Source organism: Lathamus discolor, chromosome 4 (genome assembly GCF_037157495.1).
Source record: "Lathamus discolor isolate bLatDis1 chromosome 4, bLatDis1.hap1, whole genome shotgun sequence".
Lineage (NCBI taxonomy): Eukaryota > Metazoa > Chordata > Aves > Psittaciformes > Psittacidae > Lathamus > Lathamus discolor.
In genome coordinates, this window is record NC_088887.1 from 60,607,747 (window position 1) to 60,630,529 (window position 22,783).

A 22,783-nucleotide genomic window follows, 5' to 3' on the forward strand; every position below is an offset into this window, starting at 1 on the left:
GGCAATGAGCTTAGTGCTAAGACCCTGCTGCCCTCGTCCCGGGGCTCCCCCAGGGACACCAAAACCCTGGGTCTCCTCTAGTCAAAGAGCCATCCCCAAGGCACAGCAACCCCCTGGCACGGGCCCTGGAGAGGGACATGTGGGGCATGGCGTGCAAGAAGGGGTATTTTTGGTTTCAGAATGAGGCTCGGAAGGAGGACAGCTTCTGTGATTCATCATTTCTAAGGATGATTCATGCAGTGCTACTGGCATCAGCTTTGCTGGGAAAGGGTCCTAAGTTTCCAAATAGAAGAAAATGTAATGGCAAAAGGAAGGGAGGAAAGCAAGGCAGGGGTACAGCTAATGCTAAGGGAGGACAGCTAGTAGGACAGCTACGGATATGTATTTTGTGTCCTGGGCCATAGCAATAAATACGCAAAGTACTTAAAAAGCACACAAAAAGGCATGTAGTGGGGATTTGAAGGGCTAACCAGATGATTCATGTCATCTGGCTGGTATTGATGTTATAATCTTGTGAGATCCCACAAACATTTGTTGTGTGGTGGTACTGTCAAGTACTCATTTTGTGAGTACTGTGTGGCTGCTAGCTTTTCTCTTTGTTCCTGTCACAACATGATGAAGTTATAAGAGAGCATATAAAACATAATGGTGTTTGGACAGCGAATAAGTGGGATAATCATCATTTCAAATGTAACCACAGCTCAGACAATGTTATTTCAGAGCAACGTGCAAGTGTTTTCTAGTGCATCTTGCAATCAGTAATTTGAATGTAATAAGATGAAGGGGAAAGGCAAATAAACCCAAAAGAAACAAACGATGGAGGAGATGGCCAGCCATAACCTAGCCCCACAGAAGCCAATGTGAAAAATCTCCTAATTTCCTTACCTGGAACCAAAAATCTGATCCACTAGGTTACTGCATATGAATAATCAAAAAGTGTGTCATGAGTCTAACATGGAAACCATGAATACTCTGGAAGAAAGGTTGCTCAAGAGAGAATATCCACAGACTAACTTGAAAGAGTCTTTTACTTCTTATTTAAAGTAGGTGCCTGGGGGCAGCACAGGTTTCCTGAACAGCCAAGGGTGTCTCCAGAATCACCCACTGAGGGTTGTATTCACTCTACGTGGAGCAAAGGCTCCTAAAATAAGCAAAACAGTTAGACATTGGAATTCGCATGATACAAATATTTCTTCTTGCAAAAGTGTCTAATTCACTTATTACTGAGCAAGCCAATACCTATGGGAAGTTTGCTGGATTGCCTTGTATTTGTTTTTTCTTCAGCATACTCCCTAATATCTTACATGAGGAATTTCTTCCCTGAGCTGTAAATCTTGAAAATGGATGGGTAGTATTTCTCTTGGATGAAGATATATTTTTACAACTCTTAACTCTTAACTATCTAAAATAAACAGCATTTTTTTGATTGCTGCTGAAAATACAGATAGATTTGTTTGGTGCCATTCATTGTACACATACTGATTTAATAAATATATGGTTAAAAGTTCACTATACATGGAAGTCTTTCCACTGTTCAGGTATATTTAAGAAAAGGACATACATCAGAAGCATGTGGGGAAAAATATACCACTGTCCATAAGTACAGGTCAGAGTGAATATAGTTCAGAAAAAGCTTCCAGCTTTCCTGTTAAATCCCATTCTGTCTCTCTATGTACCTTGTAATTCTGGAAAACAGTAGTTCACAGAATATGGATTTCAAGGGATTACAGTAAACCAGCAGAAAACAGTGATTAAGTGCTACAGTGTCATAACTCGGCAACGTGGTACTTTCCTAGAGTGAGATGTCTGCTATTTAGGCAGAGTAACTACAGTCTCACCAACCTATAAGCCAGCTGTGAAGTCTAATAAAAAAGATGAACAATGTTGCCAGATTTACCAATTTTGTCAGGAGTTTCAGGACACTCATTATTTTTTCTTAAAGCCTTGGCTGTCAGAATCATGGGCTTAGATGCATTTCTGGGGTTTATTTAAATAAAAAATCAAATCCTTATGGCTTCTGAATAAAACCTTGGGACGTGTGTCCTAAAAAACCCAACCCTTTAAGATTCATCTGCTAAAAGTACAAAGCCTGCAGGCCACCAGGTAAATGAAAAGAATCTGAATTTTAAAAAATCAGAATTTTAAAACTTTTTTAATATTTTTGGGCCCTGGTACAGTTTTGTCAGTGTGCATGAGTGATGCCAATTCACTTTTGGAAGTAATATATGCAACTGATTGCTCTAACTGAAAAGTACTGTACTTAGAAATCACTTAAAAAATGAGGCACCTTGAAAGAGAACAAATTGTGGCAGCCAAGAATGAAGAGCAGGCCTGATAGAAAAAGGGATTAGGAAAATTCACCTGAAAGTTTTCACCAGTCCACTTTACATGCCTAACTGCAATTATCTGTGGGATAAAAAGAAAACCCCTAATTCTGCAGTCCACATCACCCTCCCCCAGCATGTCACATACCATTCTATGGAAGACAAGTTAGTTTGCTCAAAGTGGGAAGTTTTCAGCTGCATGTACGGATGGAAATACATATAACTATATATATACAGAATGGTCAGATAACAGAATGGTCTCTGTCCCTTGGTTTTTGTGTCATGGAAATATGCTGCCCTCAAGGCCTTGTAGAGAGCCAGGCAGTTTTGAATTCAGGTAAAGCTGGTGATTCCCAGATGGCCAGCGGTAATAGGAATAACAGTCTGTGATAAAGCTGACTTGCAATGAAATGTGGATTTGGCATGAAAACCCAAATCAAGAAACTTTACAAGACAAAGATAGTTTCAGGGACCAACGCACCACAGACGTACACATGTGCCAGGCTTCACCAAGAAACAGACGGATGTGATACACTTCCTTAAAAATTGTGGGTGGATTCATCTGTACAACATAGACACCTATATCTCATCTAGTCAACGAGTTCCTTCTCCAGTCAGTGGACTAGTCTTCTAGGGTGTGAAAAAATCCCTCTTGAAATAGATATCTGAAATAGGCCAGATGAGCTGGGCCCTAAAAACGTCTATTCCTCTCCGCCGACTGTAAAGGGGAGGCTGAAGTGATGAGCAGATGTAGGCATCTACACTGAAAGTGTCAAAATTTAGATGGGATGACTCCCACACAGCACATCTATATATCTCAGATATCTTCAAGGCTACAAGTGCAACCAGAAGCACGAGTGGCACGCATCCAAAAGAAACCTTTGTCAAAATATTATCCAGAAACACTTTCTGGGATAAAGGGCTGTTAAGCAATGTAAGAGTTAATGGGGTTGCTTGCTATTACAAAGAGGGACCTAAGGTGTAGCAAATACCATTGCAAACTTAAAGCATGACACCACTTTCAATAGCAAATTAGGCACCCTGTAATACGTGCATGTATTTAGCCTGCTGTGGGGTGGGACTGAGCTATCTACCATCCCTGCAGTATACTCTGCCTATTGTAAGTCCACATACTAATTTACCCTTACAATAACTTGCTTGTGCTGCCCTGATAGCAAAGATTTCATTCAGGGCAATCCCCATACAAATGTGGTACCTTTTCATTGTATTTAAGGCATAGATTATAATGAAGAAGATAATGATGATGATTATTATTACTACTACTACTTTATTGCTACTATTAGCACTGTTGCTAGTGCTTTATCAAATAAGAACTGAGGATTCCTGTGTGCTAAGCACAGCACACATATACTGTAAGAGGTGGTCCCTACCACAGAGAGTTTTCTGGAGGGAAGGGAGAGTTTAGTGTGTGGTCATTGTCAAAAGTAGTCCACAGGTCAGCTAAGGACCATGAATCCTATTTGCAAAGGTAAAGATAGTATCCACAGTTGATCTAGTGGTAAAATCCTCCTTTCTTCTGAGGGTACCAGTCAAGAAATCTGTCATGGTTTAAGCCCAGATGCTAACTCAGAACCACACAGCCGCTCACTCACTTCCCCCTTCTTCCCTCCCCTGCATTGCTCCTAGAGGGATGGGAAGGAGAATTGAAACAATGTAAGTCCCATGGGCTGAGATAAGAACAGTGCAGTAACCAAGGTATAACACAAACCACTACTGCTACCATCAATAATAATAATGATATGGGGAATAATGAGGGGAGAAAATTAGAAGGGGAAAAGAAAAAAGAAAACAATAGACACAAATGATGCACAATACAATTGCTCACCACCTGCCAACCGATACCCAGCCCGACCTGAGCAGCGATCTAGCCCTTCTGGGTAACTGCCTCCAGTTTATATACTGGGCATGATGTGCTGTGCTATGGAATACCCATTTGGCTAGTCAGGTATCCTGTCTCTCCTTCTTCCCAGTTTCTTGCGCCCCTCCTCACTGGCAGAGCATCAGACTGAAAAGTCCTTGACAGGGGCAAGCATTACTTAGCAACAACTAAAAACATCAGGGGTGTTATCAGCAGTGTTCTCAGACTAAAGTCAAAAACACAGCACTGCACCAGCCACTAAGAAGGAGAAAAATAACTGTTAAAGCTGAACCCAGGACAAAATCGAATTGTGGCTATACTTCAGAGGGGAAGCAAAAACTTCTTGGAAAACAAGACAGATAGATACAGAAAACATACCTCTCCTACCCTTCAGCTGCAAAACTGCAACTCTTTCCCTGCCTTCCTACTGAAATCTATCAGTGAGGAACAGCCAGTGAGGTGGCAGAAGCATGCTCACCAGTTCGCTAGTCTGCTATACACATTCTTCCTATTTTCCAAGCTGAGAAGAAAGCCAATGCCACAGAGCACCTGAGGGAATGGCAGGAATTCACAGGAAATGGCTCCTTAGCCATTGGTACTGATACCCAGGCACTTGAAGAACTTGATGCACAATGGTCAGGAGGTGGCTCTCTGCTAATGGTAGAGGAGGACGGGGAAGAACATAACCATACAAAACACTTCAGCTTAGACCTGGTCAGTCACAACATGGGGACTTTGGATGAAAATGATTATCCTCTGATGACAGAATAAGCATGGACAAAAAGCATATGAGAATTCTTGAAGAAGCGAAAAAACCTTTCATAGCTGTAAACCACTCACTACAGCAGGAGCTATAGAAGACATTGCATCTGATGTGTGGGGCTGGTGGGGCCCAGGACAGGACACCTCTCTCTTCCAGCCTTGTTACTGTTGACTAGCCACTGGTGCTTTGTCCCATGTGATGGCATCTCTGCTTCCTTCCTGCCCACTCTCCCGTCTAGTCCACCCTGCATAGTGGGAATTCCAAGTAACCTAACCAGATTCAGCCTTATAAAAGGTCTCATGGATAATTCAATGGAACAAAGAACAAACAAACCAAACTCTTATCTTTTGAAATGTAGCTCCTTCTATGGACTAGAACACCTAAGGTTTTTTTTCTACCATCCAAAATAATTGCAAGGACAAGCTGTCATTGTTTTCCAGAGTCCTCATTTATGACGTTAATTACGGTCATGCAAAGAATTCATGACTTCAGCAAAAAAACAGGAGATAGAAACCTCAGTCCCTCTTTCATAATTTCAGGCTTGGCAGTCCACAAACCTGTAACTACTCACATTAATGTCTCAGGCACCTTAATTTGTCCACATCACTGAAACCAGTCTGAATGTTGTCTCCTGCTCTAGCTCTGCCATTATTCTTAGTTTACTGCAGGCATAAAGTGTAGACAGCTGAGCTAGACACCACAGGCTCTAAATAGTCAATGGAAAGAAACAGACACTTTTAGGGTGCAATTCATCTAGTCTATTTTATATGTACGCTTTACAATGAGCTGCTTTTACACTCTAGGCAACTGCATTTAGACACCTGATAACAACTCAAAGATCTCAAAATGAGATGAAGAAAAAATTACAGAAGAAATGAAACAGAAGAAATTGAATTTCTATATATCCTGAAATGCATAACACACACTGTCCTAGAAATAAAAACATTTGAGGATATGCATATAATATTTCAGATTATGGAAAAAAAGTAGTAAGAATCAGGTCCTCATAATGGTCTGCAGATTTCCAGATTAAGTTTCTCCCTACCTGGAAATACGGATTTCCTGCCCAGCACTGTACTGGAGTACTCAAGTTCTTCACACCCGAATTCATCAGTTTATGCTAAAGCAAAAGCAAAGATGTGTTTGTTTTTTCTGTCTTTTCCAATATATGAATTTAATTTTAAAACTAGGACTGAAATTGACTCCACTAAAAGTTAGGTGGAGAGAGCCTTCCTTTAAAGAGCTTCCAAGGACCTGTCTCTGTTCCTTTACTGGGTAAGAACATGGCATGTGCTTAAGAAAGACAGCTTTACTGGGTACATAGATGTAAGTTAAAGCATTAATGCAAAGCAGACAGGACTTCCATCACATCAGCATATTTTGAACTGGTGCCATCAGTCATATGATGGACCTGGGAAAGCACTGGCCCTTGGGGAAAGCACAGGTATCCTACGTCCCTGGAACACCCTGACCATATCCATGTGTGGCCTCTTCCATATCCCATCAAGGCATGACCTATGAAAACCACTGCAGCCATCACATTTTTTGAGCCATTTACATTTTTGTATAAGCAAGTTTCATGCAGCATATCCTAGAAGGTAAACCGCACAAATATAATGCAAAGAGACAAGCAGTCTGTTGGAGCAGTGCAGCTGTTTCGTGACAATGATCACTGATAATTCAGGCTATGTACAAAAGTAGTTCCACAGATCTCAAGAGGATATGTATAAAATGATGAAGAGGAGGCACTTTATCCACATTTCCATGACTCTTAGTCCCCTGCTTGACTTTATGAAATGCACGAACTGCCTCAGTTAATTAACTTCCTGCATTCCCTGAGGAACGACTGCTCTCAGGTCTAAGCAGCACAGGTATCTGCCTAGATTGTAAACACTCTCCCTTCCTGGGTACTATGCTTCTCCTCTTTTTATCTCATATTTCCTTCTCCCCACAATGGTCCCTTCTCTTTCTTCTCTTTGTCCCTTTTCTTCCACCTTCTGAGATCCCGCAGGGAGAAGAGAAACTGCGCTTAAGATCTCTGTGCTAATTCCAGCGGGGAACTAGGCAGGGAGAGAACAAGGTCTTAACAGGTCGGATGAGAGAGCTCATAATGGGGTAGCACAGCAAGGGCAACAAGGAAAAGGCACTGGAAGGAAAAGAATAGAGACAAAAGGAAAAAGAACCAGAGAGAGACATTTAGGAAGGAGACAAAGTGAGAGGAAAATTAACTGGAAATGGATCTGAAAGTACTGTGAAGGAAAGGCAGAAAGGAAGATACGTGTTTAATAAGGAACAAAAGTGACAGAACCTGAGAAAAATATACTAAGGACATTTCTGCGAGTGCTGCATTTTCCCTGATAGGAAACATGGGCTCCCAAAAAATGAGAAAAGATGAGGAAAGGCTTGCTGGTTGTTCAGTATAATTTTTCAGGGTGAGAGAATAAGCAAGGCATAGTTTTGAGGGGAGGAGTCTGGTGATTGGATGCTTTATGTGGAAGAGGAAAATACACTAACTGTATTTCATATGTATTTACAATCTTGCTGCTAGGTTTCTGAATATTTTTACATACATTAATGTGTATGATGTGGCTGTGGAGTTCATGGTTTTATACTAAATATGTGTATTGACCAAAGCGTGTAAAAATATCATTCCTGGTAGAAAAAAGGAGCAGAGAAAGCAGCCTTGTCATGTCTGTTGAGCCCTGTGCAGAGGTAAAAGCAGAAGGTGGCATAGCACTGCCAGCTTAATTGTAATTTGGCTAGGGCTTGTCTACATGTGGAAATTTTCAGTGCTGGCTTTCCAGATGAAAAGTTTGACCTTAATGTTTTGTACCATGAGTAATTCAGTTTAGTCCGTTCTGGAGGTGGATTAAAATAAATCACACAAAGGCAGCAGTAACAGAGAATAATTCACTTAGAAAGCGAGGTGAGGGAAGTGTGTGAGTGAAAAACAACTGTTTTGCTTTAAAAATCCACCCGCAAACTGATTTTATAATAGCTTCCCTGTGCAGAGGAGCCTTTAGTTCCCTTGCAGTGCTGGGAGCCCACACCAGGACTTCCTCACTAAGCAAGCCATTGCTATTGAGGAAGAGTTGCATAAAATTCAAGCAAGCTGTGAGCCTTGCAAGGCTCTCCACTCATCTCCAATTTGAGGAAAATATCACAGGGTTCTTTCTTGCTTCATCTTTGTTTCAAACGCTTTAATCTGCCCCAGGATTCCCTGCCACTTGCATTTCACAGCATGTTAGGAGGAGGATCCCTGGGCTTTTCTCTTCCATTTTTTTGTGTGTTACTCCCCACAGCCTCCTTGTGTTGGCTTGGCTGGAAAAAGGTCTGAGTGGGTGTAATAATGGGTTGCTGCCCTAAATGATAAAGAGCAGAAGCCCTTACCTCTGGACTGGAGTAATGGGAGGGCTTGCTGCCGTCACTCTCGCTGGAGCTGCTTTCGCTCTCTGAGTCAGACTCTGAGCTGGTCTCAGATTCACTGGAGCTGCTGCTGCTTGACCCCTTGCTGGAGAGTCCCGAGGCTCGGGCGTTGGACTGAGGAACCACCAGGCTGCCAGCCCCACACACAGCCCATTGTGGAGGGGGGAGGGAAGAGAAGAAAACAAGAACATAAAAACCCCACATGTAAAACATGTTTTAGGGAGCATACTTATCCGAATGCTTGTGCGTTTGTCTCTGATGCTAATGAAGGGTGAAATGAGTTCAACACTGCACTATCAGAACTGGGGGGAAAATATGGGGTTACCCTCCTATCCATTTAAATCCATGACCTTTGCCATTTCTTTTTCATTTGAGGGAGAGTCAAGTTTTCACTTCAGCTTGTCTCTTTTCTCATTCAACAGACATTTTAGGATACAATAAAAATACCAAAAGTTAGAATACAGTATAGAAAGCAGTCTTACACTGTCTAATGAACACTCCGAAAGAGGTAAAAGCAGGAGATGGAAAAGGTGAACAGTTAAGAAACGGAGTGGAACTCCACAATACCAGTCATTTATAAGTAATAATAGCAATAATGATAATACATCCTCACTGGAGTTTCCAACCCTCATCTTTTTTTCTGCACACTTCTTCACCTACCCATAAATGACGTGGTTACCTGTATATACCATCTTGATATTGGCAACTGCAAGAATTAAGGCTCTGATCCTCAGAAAACCTGAAGAGCTGTCTTGTGCTTCTGCATGTCAGTAGTGCAGTGCTGTCAGCAGAGCTACTCGCCTTCTTAACAGTTATGCTTGCATGCAAGTGTTTGTATTATCAGGCCTGACAGCAGAAGAAATGTATACTTTCCTGAAATAGTTGACCATGCATATTGAACATATAACAGTCATAAAGACTTGAGTGTGAAATGTCCTATTAAGTCATCCAGCTTATTCCCCAGGCCATGGAAGATTGTTCCCTATGGCAGGGTGCATTTTCTAGCGAGTTGTCCAATTTGATTTTAAGTAACTTGAATGCAGCTTTTACATTTACCCCTGGGAATTTTTTCTGCAAACTAACCCAAATTCCACTGTCAGAAATTTCTCCCTACATTCAACCTGAAGTTGCCCTTTTTAAATTTATTGTTACTTATTATTTCATCCTATTACTAATAGTTACTATGATAAATTGTCCTCCTCCCTTTTTGCTTTCACATATTTGCAGACTGTTTTCCTGCCCTACTTCAGTCATCTTTCAGACAAGGCCTTACACATTTACTTCTTCTGATCTTTCTTCATAAGTCATTATCTCCAGGGATATGGGATCATTTTTATGGCTCTTTTCTGAACTCATTCCAATTTGTCTATATCTCTGTGATAACAGGATGCCCAAAACAGAGTGCAGCATTATAGATGGGCTCTCACTAGAGCCCTACAATGAAGGGCTATTACCTTCCTGCTCCTTGATGCGTTGCTTCTGTAAACATATACCCAGGCTGTGTTGGAATATATAGTCCATTAACACTCCTACCTCTCTTTCAACACTCTTTTCTCCAGAATTCTTCCACCAATAGCTACTTTTTAGATTAATTGCTTCCAGAGAGATTTAGCTTGCTTTTTTTCTTCATACCAGATCTCATTTTCTTCTTTATTGCACATGCTTCCAGCTCTTTTGATTTATTTCTTTGCCCTCGGAGGTGTCTGCAGCAACTTCTAATTTAGTATCAAATGCAGACTTAATTAAATGGTTATTCACTTCCTTTTCCAGATCATTAATGAGACTGTTAAATAAACCCCACATGAAACACACCAGTACCCTAATAACCATCTCTTCCCAACTCCCATTCATTGGTGTTTATCATTACCCTTGTTTATGCTCCATCAGTCCAATATTGTGGCTAATGCAATGTGATCTTGGAGATGCATTTTGTGAGAAATAATAACTAATAATTAATTACAGTTCTGCTATGTTGCACCTAATGAATTGTCTTTACCTGCTAATGGTGCATTTCATTCTGGAAAACTGGTACCTGACACCTGACACAAGTCACATATAACAAGCAATTTCTGGGGCTTTGAAAAGAGGCCAGGCCATCAGAGATGCAGTTTCAACTCCATGATTCCCCCATGGCCACACACTTCCTGGCCCTATCCCTGCCTCCCCTAACATATGCTAACCTTTCCCACTGGACCACCTGTCTTGCACAAGCCAGTACTCCTACCACATCACCTTTACTTAGAGGATCCCCTTTGCCTTTTGCTAGGAAGCGGCACAGCTGTCCATGGCCTTCTTGCTCCAGAATGTTTCTGGTTGCTTGGAGAATCGTGCTGCTGTTGGAGAGCTTTCTGTACCCTTTGAGGCACAGCGAAGCCAGGCAGTGCAGAAAACCTCACCTGTGATCTCACCTTACTAATTAAAGCAGGTAAAATAAAGAGGAGAGGAGGAACTGACAACAATTTATACTTTTCGACCTTTATTTCCATCCTTGTTGCCATCAGGCAGTAGAGAGAGAGGCAATAGTAAAAGCTCATGCTCTGGCAAGATGGCTTGGTGCTACATGAAGTTAGCAGAAGTGCCTGCCAGCTCTCGGGAGGCAGGAGGTCTGTCATTACGCACAGGCATTAAATTTGCCAGTTACAATGAGTGCCTTTAAAAACTTGCCCTCTGCTATTTTTGTTGTTATTCATTATGTGTCTTTGTCTAGCCAGGTAGGTATGGTAAATACGAGATTTTCAGGCAGCCATTTGTATAACAACATGAAGGCACAGAGATGCCTGAAACAGAAACAGCTTATAAGCTTGCACAATTTTTCCTTCCCAGAGAAGGAAAATTGATATTTTGTGCACTGCTTTGGGACAGCGCTGTTTTCCTCTTGTACAGGTTGGCCAGTAAACTCTAGATATAAGTTGCTTACTTATATTAACAGATTACAGTCAATCCCTTGCTAATAAAATAGTGAGAGCCATATAAAGGCCATTGTGAGTAGGTTTTAATTTTTGTATTTTTTTTTTTATGGGAGTATGAAAAGGTAACTGTCTTTTCTGACAGTGGAGCTTAGGGAATGCTTTTGACAGTGTCTGACTCTGATGGATTTCCAGTGCTTTCCACAACGGCATTGCAACTGTTGCCTGAAAAGTTCTTTTAACATCACAAAACATCTGCACATTTATGTCCTGCCCTTAGTGGCTGTGGTTTTAATTTTTAAGCCATTATTTTTGTCTGGCATTGACTGAAGTATTCAGAATTGCTATGTAGGGGATGAGGAAATAAAATCCCAATGTAATATTTCTTTCTTGTTGTGACATGAAATGTTTTTCTGGGCTGCTGAATAGAAACTGTTACTACAGCCATAGATATAAAATACAACTGTTGGACTCTTCACAAACATCTGGAAATCTATGTTTGCTGCTGTAATGGTAGCCAATATACTACAAAAATTTAACATTACAATATTTTCTCATTTATGCTGATACTGTCAAAATCTCCTGTCACCCTTTTACCTTTTCCATTTTTAAATATAGTGCATTCTGATAACGATAGTCATTGTATTATAGTGACCAGAGTGAAAATACTTCTATGTTTTTTCATGCATTCTTATTAGAAAACAACCATTATTTTAAATTGGTGACTTCCATTTTGGACTGTTTTTTCTAAAGTATGTAAGCAAGATCATGAAGTCAAAATACAAGACCGATTTACATTTTAATGACCGTGGCACACAAAATTCATGCATAATTTTGTCACTGGTTTGTGCCCCAGAATTAGTTACTACATCATAGAAATGTTAGTTTTATTTTAAGCAATTAAACCACAATTTGGGTAAGAACCACGTTTCTTTAAAGCCTTTCATCAGAACATTCACTGTCTGACTTGAGAGTGAATACTGTGTTAAGTTGCCACAAGTTCATTAAATAAGATCAACTAACAACAAACACACCATATGAAGTTTCTGATCAGATATCTCCCATCATCCTGCCTACATGGAACTTGGGCACCTAAACACTGTGCAAGCCTCCAACAACATTTTTTCCTGCATTCTCTAGGGGACAAGTCACCCTTCTCTGAAAAACTGCTAGATGCCTTGTAACCTCACCTTTTCTCAGATATGCAGATTCAGAAACACACTAATTTGAGGAAATTTATACTTCTTCCCCACTCAGGCTAATTTGTGATCCAAGTTGAGAGGCGGAGCCATCTCAACCCCTGGAGAAGCCTGAAAGGTTAGTTGTGGTGGGACCAGTTATTAGCATCAGCAGACTGCATGGCCACAGCAGCTCTGAACACTGAGGTGGTTTAAACACTTGTGCAGGAAAGTGCAGGTGTTCGCTGTTCAGTTGGTGGAGATGGATTCTCAAATCAGGTTGCTTCAGTGGCCCTCAGGAGACCTCCTGAGGTTAATCACACTGGACCTGGGTCCTGCTCTATGCTTCATATTAAGCTGTTGCTTACAGCTGCACTACTTTTATGCTAATAAATCATGACATTCATGGCCACAGGAAGTTCCCAGGCAGCTAAGCATATGCTGAATTGCAGGAATTCAGTCTCAGAGTTTGAAAGATGGTCAGCATGGATGCCTCATTAAAGTACACGTAAACTAGATGCAGCTCTTTACCAAACTGCTAGTATTTGGTAACAATGTTAAATGGATTCAAAAGAGAAAAATCCCTGTTATGCTGAAAAAATTGGCCAGTATCATTTGCATGGTTGTGATCATCTATACTATTTTTCTTCTAAATCTTACCCTACGGCACCATACACCAAGCAGTGTGCAACTATCGAGTGGCCCTGACTCCCCAAAGGCTCCCTTTCCCCATAGGAAAGAGGAATGCAATAATTAGTGCGAAGAGTTGACTTGAATAAACAAGTCGCGCTGGCAGCATTGAGAGGTAAGCATGGAGAAGGTGATCTGGATTAATATAAAATGTCACAAACTTTTGAGAAAAACCTAAGAAAGGCTGTATGAATGCTCGCAGTATTTGAAATATCTGAAAAATCTATCACTGGAAGATCAAGGCCAACTGTGGGAAAACAATACTCTGAAACAGACACCAGTCCCTTGGCTGGTATAAACTGTCATAGCTCCATTGACTTCAATTAGGCTACAGTGATTTAAATCAAACAGTAAATCTGACCAAGACTCTGAAATGGTATTTCATGCTCAGTGATGAAAACATATTCCACGGTTTAAAGTTCTGTTGGCAGAGCTCTACTTTTATTCCAGATTAAAGTACCTGAAACACGACTTCCTTCTTCCCTTGAAGCCAATCTAAAACCCAGTGAAGGTCTTTCGCAGAAAAGTTTTTATCCCTTTGTTGTGAGAAGCAAATTCCACATGGTGCTTCCTCAAAGCACAAACTGAGAGCATCGTGCCAAGATCTGTATAATAACCTCTGTTGCCTGGCACTGAAGATACTGTATGTCTCCCATGCGCCCAGCAGGGAATTCCTGTGTCGATAATTGTGAATGAATCACAGAGGTAACAGAAATGCCCACTTCTTGATGCTGCCCCTGTGTATTTTTCAAGTTCTGTTTCAGTGAAGACATCTGAAGCATGCTTACCATGGGGATCTATCTGGACTTGCAGATCAGGCCATCCCAGTGTTGTAACAGAACAAATGGAGGTATTTTCTGAGGCAACTGTCGAATGAATGCCAAGTAATAGCACCATAAGGATAGCCTACAGAATGAATGTGGATGTCATCCACTCATTTCAGGCCAAAATCATGCTGAGGAAAGGGAGATGATACCATAAACTCTGGAATATGCACCTGCCTGAGGACAGACAGATACCTCTATGGTTTAAAATATGAAGGTTGGTTTTGTACTTGACATACAAATGGGAGTATAAGGAGCCTCTGCTGTATTTTCAGGTCTGCCATGTTGAGACTGAATTACCAAACCAGTTGACCCTTTCGTGGCTCTGGTCACTATCCTTGTCACACATGGGGATGACTGAACTTGCCTACCTTCAGTGTGTTAGGAGATGTCCTTTGTTGTTCTACAAAAAGCACTTGGATATCCTTGTTCTGAACACAGTACAGAAGTAACTCAAATTTATGGTTTTGTACCTTTGCTAACCAAGAGCGTGAAACCAATTAACTGTCTCAGTCCTTTGCAGTTACTGATTGCCAAACCCTATCACTCACTAACAAAAAAGGCTGCTAGCCCTGCCATGGCTGTCTGTTCGGGCCTGAACGCAAAAAAATGAGGCTGGGCACTTCCCTTTCTCCAGGTAAACGATTTCCCAGGAGTCTGTTAATGTCTTTAGGAAACAGGGAAATGTTTTCATACCTCATTCCTGTAATGGATGAGGTATGAAACAGGAGTCATGATGAGTGAGAATCCTGGAGGTTGTTCAGCTTGTCACAATATATAATGCTTCTGTGAAAGCACTGCATTACCTTAGCCGCACCACCTTTCCACAGCACAACTAATAAAGCACAGCTGCCAAGAACAGAGTTCATAGACTCCACCTGTATTTTCACACTGTCCTTGGGAGTTGCTTAAATAGTTTGTGCTGACAAGACTACAATTATCATCTGATAATGCAAACCTAAGGTAAATCAGGTCTCTTCAGAGAGTCAGGTGTGCCTTGTGTAATTGCAGCTTAATTGCCAGAATAATCGACAAAGAAAAACAAATTGTTAGGAAAGGCTTTTTAGAAAAACAAGCTATGAAGCTCATACACACACACACACACACACAAAACCTCAAGAAAATTCACTCTGGCAAGAGGCCCTAAGGCCTGGTTGATACTGGAAGCAGCAGAATCACAGCTCCCACCTTAAAGAAATATGGTAGGAAAGAGAAAAGCACTGAAAAATACCTTGGCAAAAAAAACCCTCAAAAAATAAAACGCTACATAACAATAAATAGTGACATCTCTGTATAAATAGCTCTACCAGGAGGACTGTGTGCTGGGGTATCTGAGATGAAAGTGTGCAATAGACCTGGAGCAGCATTAGCGTGGGGATGAAGTGATTAGTTAGCAGGCTGACAGCTGTGCTAGGAGCGTGGTGCCAGATTCCAGTGTATGCTTTCCACTGCTGCCAAGTGTTTGCTTGTCGCTCCAGATAAATGGAGCATCAGCAGTGTTTTATTTGACCTGCTCACAAGAAAAATAAAGCAACTCTGACTTCCTCAGTGTGTTTGTCGTTGACCTTGCATCAGCTGAATAGGAGCAGAGAGATTCTATGGTCCAGGAAAGTTAACTCTTTAGTAGAAGAGGAGTTACAGAGTCTTCTTACCTTGGTAGTATAATCGGTTTCTTAATGGCTTGAAGTACAGTGACTTAAAAGGAAAAAGTAACAGGCACAGCCTATGTGTCTTATACTGTCCTTGAAACATGCCCTTGGACCAACAGCGTGGAGAATGATTAACAGCTTTGTGAATGGTCTGTGAGCAGCCACCCTGCTGCCTCCAGTGTGGAATCAGGAAACCATTTCTACAGAGACATTTTTTTTGGGAGGAGTTGGGGGACAGAAATAAATTGTAAGCAGGTGAAGTTGTTGAGAAGATTCAATCAGACAACACTGCATCTGATCTCCTCCTGACACCAAGGGAAATGGCTTTTGTGGTTTTTCCTTCATATGAACCCCACATACGCATTGTGAGCTGTATGGAAAGCAAGGGAGGTTTAATGCAGATTCCTTTTCATAATTTACCTCTTGGGTTCAGTGAACTCTCTCTGCCTGGGGGTGGTATGCAATATGAAGGCCTATATCCATTCCTAATTCATTATTTCACTTTCTCATTAGAGGACTATTAAAAGCTAATTCCCTGTCAGATTAAACAGATATCAGTACCACCTGTCTTGGGAATAGATCCTTCACTGACCTACTGGAAGGTGCTTCCAGTGGCTTAGTCTTTGGTGGGATAGGCTTCAAGTCACTGGAAGAGATGCTGCAAAGATAAAGGTAGTTAAGCACTGGAACAGGCCATCACTGAAGATACAGAAGATTATTCATGGTAGTTTCAGAAGCTAGGTAAGGCAAAGGAGCAATGCAAAATGTTCTGTAGAGTAACATTAATCCGCTATCTGGTCTCATCAGAAGAATTTGGTATCACTTCTCTGGAAATTAGCCCGGGTATTGCTTTTGTTGTCTCATTTATTTCCTAGAACATGAAGTATAGACGTACCTCTATCCAAGAAAACAGCAATTTTTGCTTGTGACAGCTTCATCAAGCCACAGAAGACAACCACTGCAGTGCAGACTAGGAAAATCCCTGTCTGCACTGCCGTACCATAATCTTATTTCAGAGTTACTGTTAATATAACTCATGTTGTGGCTGGCCATCTAAACGGACAGGCTTTTGTAATGTTCAGGCACATTTGTGCCTCACTTCAGCATGGCAGTCTTTTGCCTCAGTCAGCAGGGCCTTGAGTATGGTTCTGCCTTGCAAGACCTTTCGCTAAGCTCCGAGAGTCCAAATACAGATGAACTTGTGCAGATAAAATTACTAACTACCATAATGGCTGCCCAAATGGGTGCAATAAATTTCAGCATGAGACAAACTCTCTCAGGTTTTACTGACTCTTAATGTTGCTGCTGCCAGCTTTAGTGTTACTCTTTGACTCAAGCCATATTCTGTTGTCTCCCAAAGGTCTTTTCGGCCTGTCAGCTCTAATCAATATGCTGCCTTGAGAAGGAGCTTGTTTTAAGTAGGTTTGCTTGCCATAAAGTACGATATAAAGAAAATTTGACTTCTACTCCTTGTCAGCATATATCATTCGCTATGCAGAGCAGCATTTAGATGGTCTGTTAGTTGAATCCAAGTGCTCTCTTTTATATGTTTCAAGAAATGACAAATGCCTGGAAAAAATGCATAGTTGTTCTACAGAAGACATTAGACAGTTTCAGGAATGGCAAGCAGAACAGCTAATAAAGCCCGGAATTCTAGCAGAGAGGATGTTAAAAGCTAATTAGTTTGAGATTACTTGAAGACTTGTAAAAGGTTCTTATGTTCTCCATTCTGATGTAAGTACAGCCTGGTTTCCAGCAACATCCCAGACTATTTTAATGTGTTTTTAGAAAGAGTCGCCTAGGACATGCTGTTTATCTATTATTGACATTCTAGTTCAAAACAAAGGATGCTTAAACCCAGTTTTTAGCTGTTGAATATTTGCCTGTGGTGCAGCCTTATCTTCTCATGGGTCTGAGCCACTGGGAAAAAAATTACTCCCATTCTGACTAGGCTTAGATTCTTGACCCCTTATTCTGGCTTAGTAGCATCACACTTTACAGCTTGGATTGGAGTACCCAGAAGTGCTCCTGAAGAGCAGGAATGGTCTGTCTAGTAGGGGTATCAGGATGTGACCAACTGAGACCCAGCAACACAGTGTGCAGATACTTGATGAAGGATTTTAAGATCGAGAGCAGGCTGTACTAGTAACCTACTGTGCCTTCCTCAGATATAATAAGGCCTGTGAAAAACAGTGAATAAATATGATAAGCTCAAATATATAAATATATGGTAAGAAAGAGTTTTATAAATTGCCCTTTACAATTCAAAAGAAAAATCAAATGTGAATTGCATCCTTTTGTTACATGCTATCCATGGAAAGCAAACTTGATTTGTTCATGCACACACAGATGATGAGGGGAGGCAGAAATAAATTACAAAGTAAATATAATTTTATTTGCTTTATTAATCTAGAACGTGGTACCAATATGTCTGGACTCAGTGGCTCCCCAGCTGCACCCTCCTGCAGGATGCTATTCATCCTTTATTTCTGTGAAATGCGCTACCAGCTAGTAGGAAAAGCACTAGAACTGTATGAAATTTTAATAAAAATAATTGTCTTACGCCATGCTGTGTCCTGATGTAGTTAAACTTATATCTTCCAATATACCTTTCAATCCATATCTCGTATGTTTTGCTGTTCATTAACTGCCATGCACCTTTTTAGGTTTCTTATGAATTTATAGCACCAATAAAGCATGCCTAGGTACCTTTGCCTATTCTACAATGTATCTTCTGTTCTCCCTGCCTCTCCCAGGGAGGCAGAAAGGAAATGCACACATGATAGTAGGGAGAGAGCATGGGAGCGGGGAGAAATATTGCTCATTGATGGTGCTTCTCCCTCCCAGTGCGGCAACGAGCTGTGCTGGCTTCTTCTTCTCTTTGCCCCCAGGCTAATAGTCCCTTTCTGACATTCTGGTTGTACAGTAGTATCTCAAAAACCCCTCTCAAAAGGTCCTGCATGGTTCAGGATGATGTGCTGCATGAAGTGGTGGACCTCTTCAGACCATGAACGTATGTTTAGCAGTATGATCCAGCAGGGAGGTTGTTAAAGGTATAGGAGTCAACATGTGTTGCTGCTAGGAGTTCAATGCCCAGCTGACAGGGTGCACATTCAGTATTTCTTTAAGAGTGTATCAGGTCACCTGGCTGCAGCTGGAAAACAGCTGGGGAAAAGCAGAAGATTCTGCACAACAGCTTTGCAGAGAAGATGAGACAGACAGATTTCCAGGAGAATATGATTTTCCATAATCACTGTAGCAAGGAAGTAACTCTTAGGGATTTTTTTTACCATCCTGACATGACCCTGAAATGCTGCTAGACAAGCCTCAGCTTGGGGAGAAAGATCAAGTGTTTGGTTTTTGCCATTAGCTTAGACACTAGAGGAAAGAGCTAGATGACTTTGTTGATGACCAGCTTGAAGACCCCAGCAGGCCTTCAGACAGTTTTATTAATCATAAAAGTCATTAGAAATAGCCAGTTCCTCAGGGGCAATGTAAAAACCAAACCGAAGAAGAATGAATCAGGGCAGGCATGTCCCATTCCTGGGAGCACTCTGTTCGCATTCTGTGCAGGGAACTGAAAGAGAATACTTAGGAGTGAAGCTCCTAAGCAATATAACCAAACGCTTTCAAGGGAAGGGACAAGCACTTTCTTATGGATGTAGATTCCACCACGGAAAGATATTTATGGGCTTTGTGTAGACCTCAGAGGCACTGAATTTTCAGGCAGTCGTCTCCAAGGCTTGCACGTCATATGCAGAATCAAGATAATTTTCCCACTTGCCTTTGCACTTGGCATTTTGTCTTTCACTTTTTGGCTTTCCCCTGTGCCTTTCCCCCTTATCCTTCTCTTTTCCCCTTGGATTGCCTTGCCTTTTTTTTTTAATAGATAGAGATAACATTTACTTACCTCTATGCCTGTGCTCCATCTCAGCAGTACTTAGCTGCCTTTGCCATGTGAACCTCTCAGGGGCCCAAAGATGTCTTGTGAATCTTAGGGCTTCTCAAATGACTTTAGATGCCTGTGTTAAGGTACCTGAATCCCATCTTAACTTTGTCATCTCACAGTTGTGACAAAATACTTCAAAACCAGCCCAAATGTGAAACAAAGCATTGCTATCCTCCTGGGTTTGCAGACAACCAAAATTGATTCTGGTTTTATTCGTTGATAAAAGGTATAAACTTTCTTGACAAAATCAGCTTTCTAGAGATGTTGACCACAAAACGCAATGGTAGTTTAAATGCAAGCATTCATTTCTCTTAGTTTAACTGGAAAGATTTCAATGGTGAAAAAACCTGAATGAAGAACTGGGACATAAGGCAGACAAAAAAAGAGGGTGGAGGAGAATCGTAGGAGGTGGGAAGGAGAGGAAGCTTGCAGAGCCAGCTTTTCTGTGGTCTGTGGGGCTGGTGACTGAAGCATGTGAAGTAGGAGAATGATGCAGCTCTGCCCGGCAAGGTGCCTCTGTGCACCACTAGATGGAATTTTTGGACTTCTGTGGACTGGGCTTGTAACACTTGGGTGAGACATCACGCACCAGCCAAGGGGATCAACTGTCTGGAAAGCAGCTTGGCAGACAAAGCCCTAAGGGTCCCGATGGACAGACACCAAGTTCACCAGGAGCTAGCAATGCTCTGTCGCGGCAGAGGCAGCCAACAGCACCCTAGGCTGCAGTAAGAGGAGCGCTGCCACCAGGTGGAGGGAGGTGATCCTTCCTCTCTGCTCAGTCCTGGTGAGACCTGAGCTACTGGATCCCACTGAAACCCACCCAAGAATAACCGTGTGGGCACTGAACTATTCCTGAGCTCTGTCTGGCTACGAGTGTCCCGTAGCTGTGTGTTTTAAACTCACTCCGATGGCTACGTAAGTCATCGCCCCAACTTGACTGAACTATAGACTTGGCCTTGGACACCAGCTCTGCAGCTGAAACCACATGCCAGCTGCATAACACGTGTCGGCAGCTTTACCCACTGCTCCATCCTTTTATAGGCTGCTCCAATCTCAGTGTAAAATGGACCCTGAGGGTGTTATGAGGTTCACTTGCTGCATTTGGTGTATTTCACAGCAGGTGGAAGGTGCAGCAGCAGGCTGGGAAACTTCTTTCTCCTTCAAACATTTCTGGATCTGTTTCCAAATGTGGTCAACAGTGTCTGAGGCAGCCCACCAGGTCATGCTTTATTTGTTTAAGTGTACCTCACAGTACCTCCCTCCTTCTGTAATACCTTGCTGTTAGGTGACTGCTCTACATTTCTGGGGGAGTATCTTTCAAGTGCAGTTGTATAGCATCACTGCACAGACGAACTGCTGACAGTGCCAATGCAACGAGAGCTGCAAAATCCTTCCTTTCTGAAAGCAAGAGTAGAAAAGATTATCATGAAATAATGGACTAATGTGGCCATTCTATCTATGCTGCTCATAAATTACATTTTGAACCTGGCAATTGCAGGGTAATTAGGAAGAGAGTAGCTTTCCTGCAGGATCATATATTTCCTATTCTGCCTGCCTGACACACTCCAGTTTAATTTTTCCTTTGTTCACTCAGCTCAGAGAATGGCAATTACCAAAGGTGATAGCCTAGTGGCAATTTTTGAATCACAAAGAGACTTAGCACAGAAATGAGAAAAAAAAGAAAAGACAGGTATCACTAGTAATTAAAATAATTTTGAATTAAAGGGACTATTTCAGTAATTGCTTTTGTACTATAATTGTCACCGTATAACCTGTCCTTATGAATTACCAACATAGTCAAATAACACTACTGTGGAGAGTGAGCTTAGGAAGACAGCATTCCTAAACACGTAGCCTTATCAGTGAGAGATAAGTAACGTTTGGGCAGACATTTTGGAATGGTAGGTGATGCCACGGCTCTGATCACTAACAGCCATGCGATTTTTCAGCCCTCCTTCCTGCTTTGGCCCTTTCAGAGAGGCACAGGAAACAGAGCAGGAATTCCCATCTCGGGTGGCCAGAAGAAGGTTTCACATTATTAAAATAGATGATTTCCTTCATCTATGAGCCTCTGAGGAGCATAAATTACAAACAACATCAAAGCGAGTGAAAAGTCTTAGAGCAGACTGTCAAAGAGACTGCTGGGGTTTCCTTGGTAGATTTCCATTTTTAAGGAGTCTCAGCAATTTCCTTTCTTTCCCAAAACACTTCCATATGTCTGTGGATTATTTACGGTTGTTTTGATTTTTGTTGTCAAGGGCTTTAAAGAAACAATATCGCAATTATTTAACATGGGGAAATAAATTCAGACAGACAGTGCCTGCAGTAACAACTTACTGGGATGATCTCATGGGCTAAAACTTCGCAGACTTGCTCTGTGCTCTCCAGGGTAAGACAGCATGAGTTTAGATACAAAGAAAGGCGGTATAGCCAACTGGAAGTAAGTATAAGTCAGATGCTGTAGCAACACAGCAACTAATTATTCATATTGCCGTCCCTAATTTTACAGGATGAAACAGCATAGCTACAGTGGCGTAAGGATAAGAGCTGTGAGATACACTGGCCCAGATTTGAAGGAGACCTGACAAAACTTTGTTTAATGATTATTGGAATTTATCTGATAAAAAGCACAAATGTCAGCTGTGGTCTTAGATTAAAAGTCATCAGGGCAAGATGTGAACAGATTCGTATTAGTTTCCTAACTTAGGGTAAAGAAGTGACCATTATTAGAAAAGGCATCAAGAGACTATGTGCTTATAAGGTTTTTAGCTATTCCCAAGGAGGTGGCTCCTGCTAAACGTGGGTTTTAAGTGCTTTCCCTGATGGGGAAGGTTGTCATTAGTTGCTGGGACATGGACTGCGCAAGAGACTTGTGTGTCACACCTGAGGCTGTAGTTCTTGTCTGAAAGGCCATGGGTATATTCAGCAGTGATCTGCAGTCTAGATACCAGGATGTACCGACCACATCCAGAAAGCCAGACTCCATCTATTCAGGAAAAAGGATGGAGCTGTGAGAAGCATTGCCACTTTTCTGGTCACATTTTCAAGTTCTGTCATTATGCTGGCCTAAGCTGTTCTTTCGTTGTGCTGGCAGCCACCAACCATGTGACGTAAAGATCCTTGGGAGGAAAGGACAAATCCTAACAGTTTATTTTCCTTTAAAGGAAGGATCCCTCTTTATTTCACATGTGCATG

The 22,783-nt window shown here is 41.6% G+C and overlaps 1 protein-coding gene across 1 annotated transcript in view; it reads right to left on the minus strand.

Annotated features, from left to right (window-relative positions):
• Nucleotides 1–22,783, minus strand: part of AFF3 (ALF transcription elongation factor 3) — a 273,134-nt gene that overhangs the window by 36,688 nt on the left and 213,663 nt on the right. Inside the window, exon 10 of the mRNA XM_065677143.1 lies at nt 8,357–8,522. Coding sequence (XP_065533215.1) covers nt 8,357–8,522 — 166 coding nt within the window. The remainder of the gene's footprint in view (nt 1–8,356; nt 8,523–22,783) is intronic.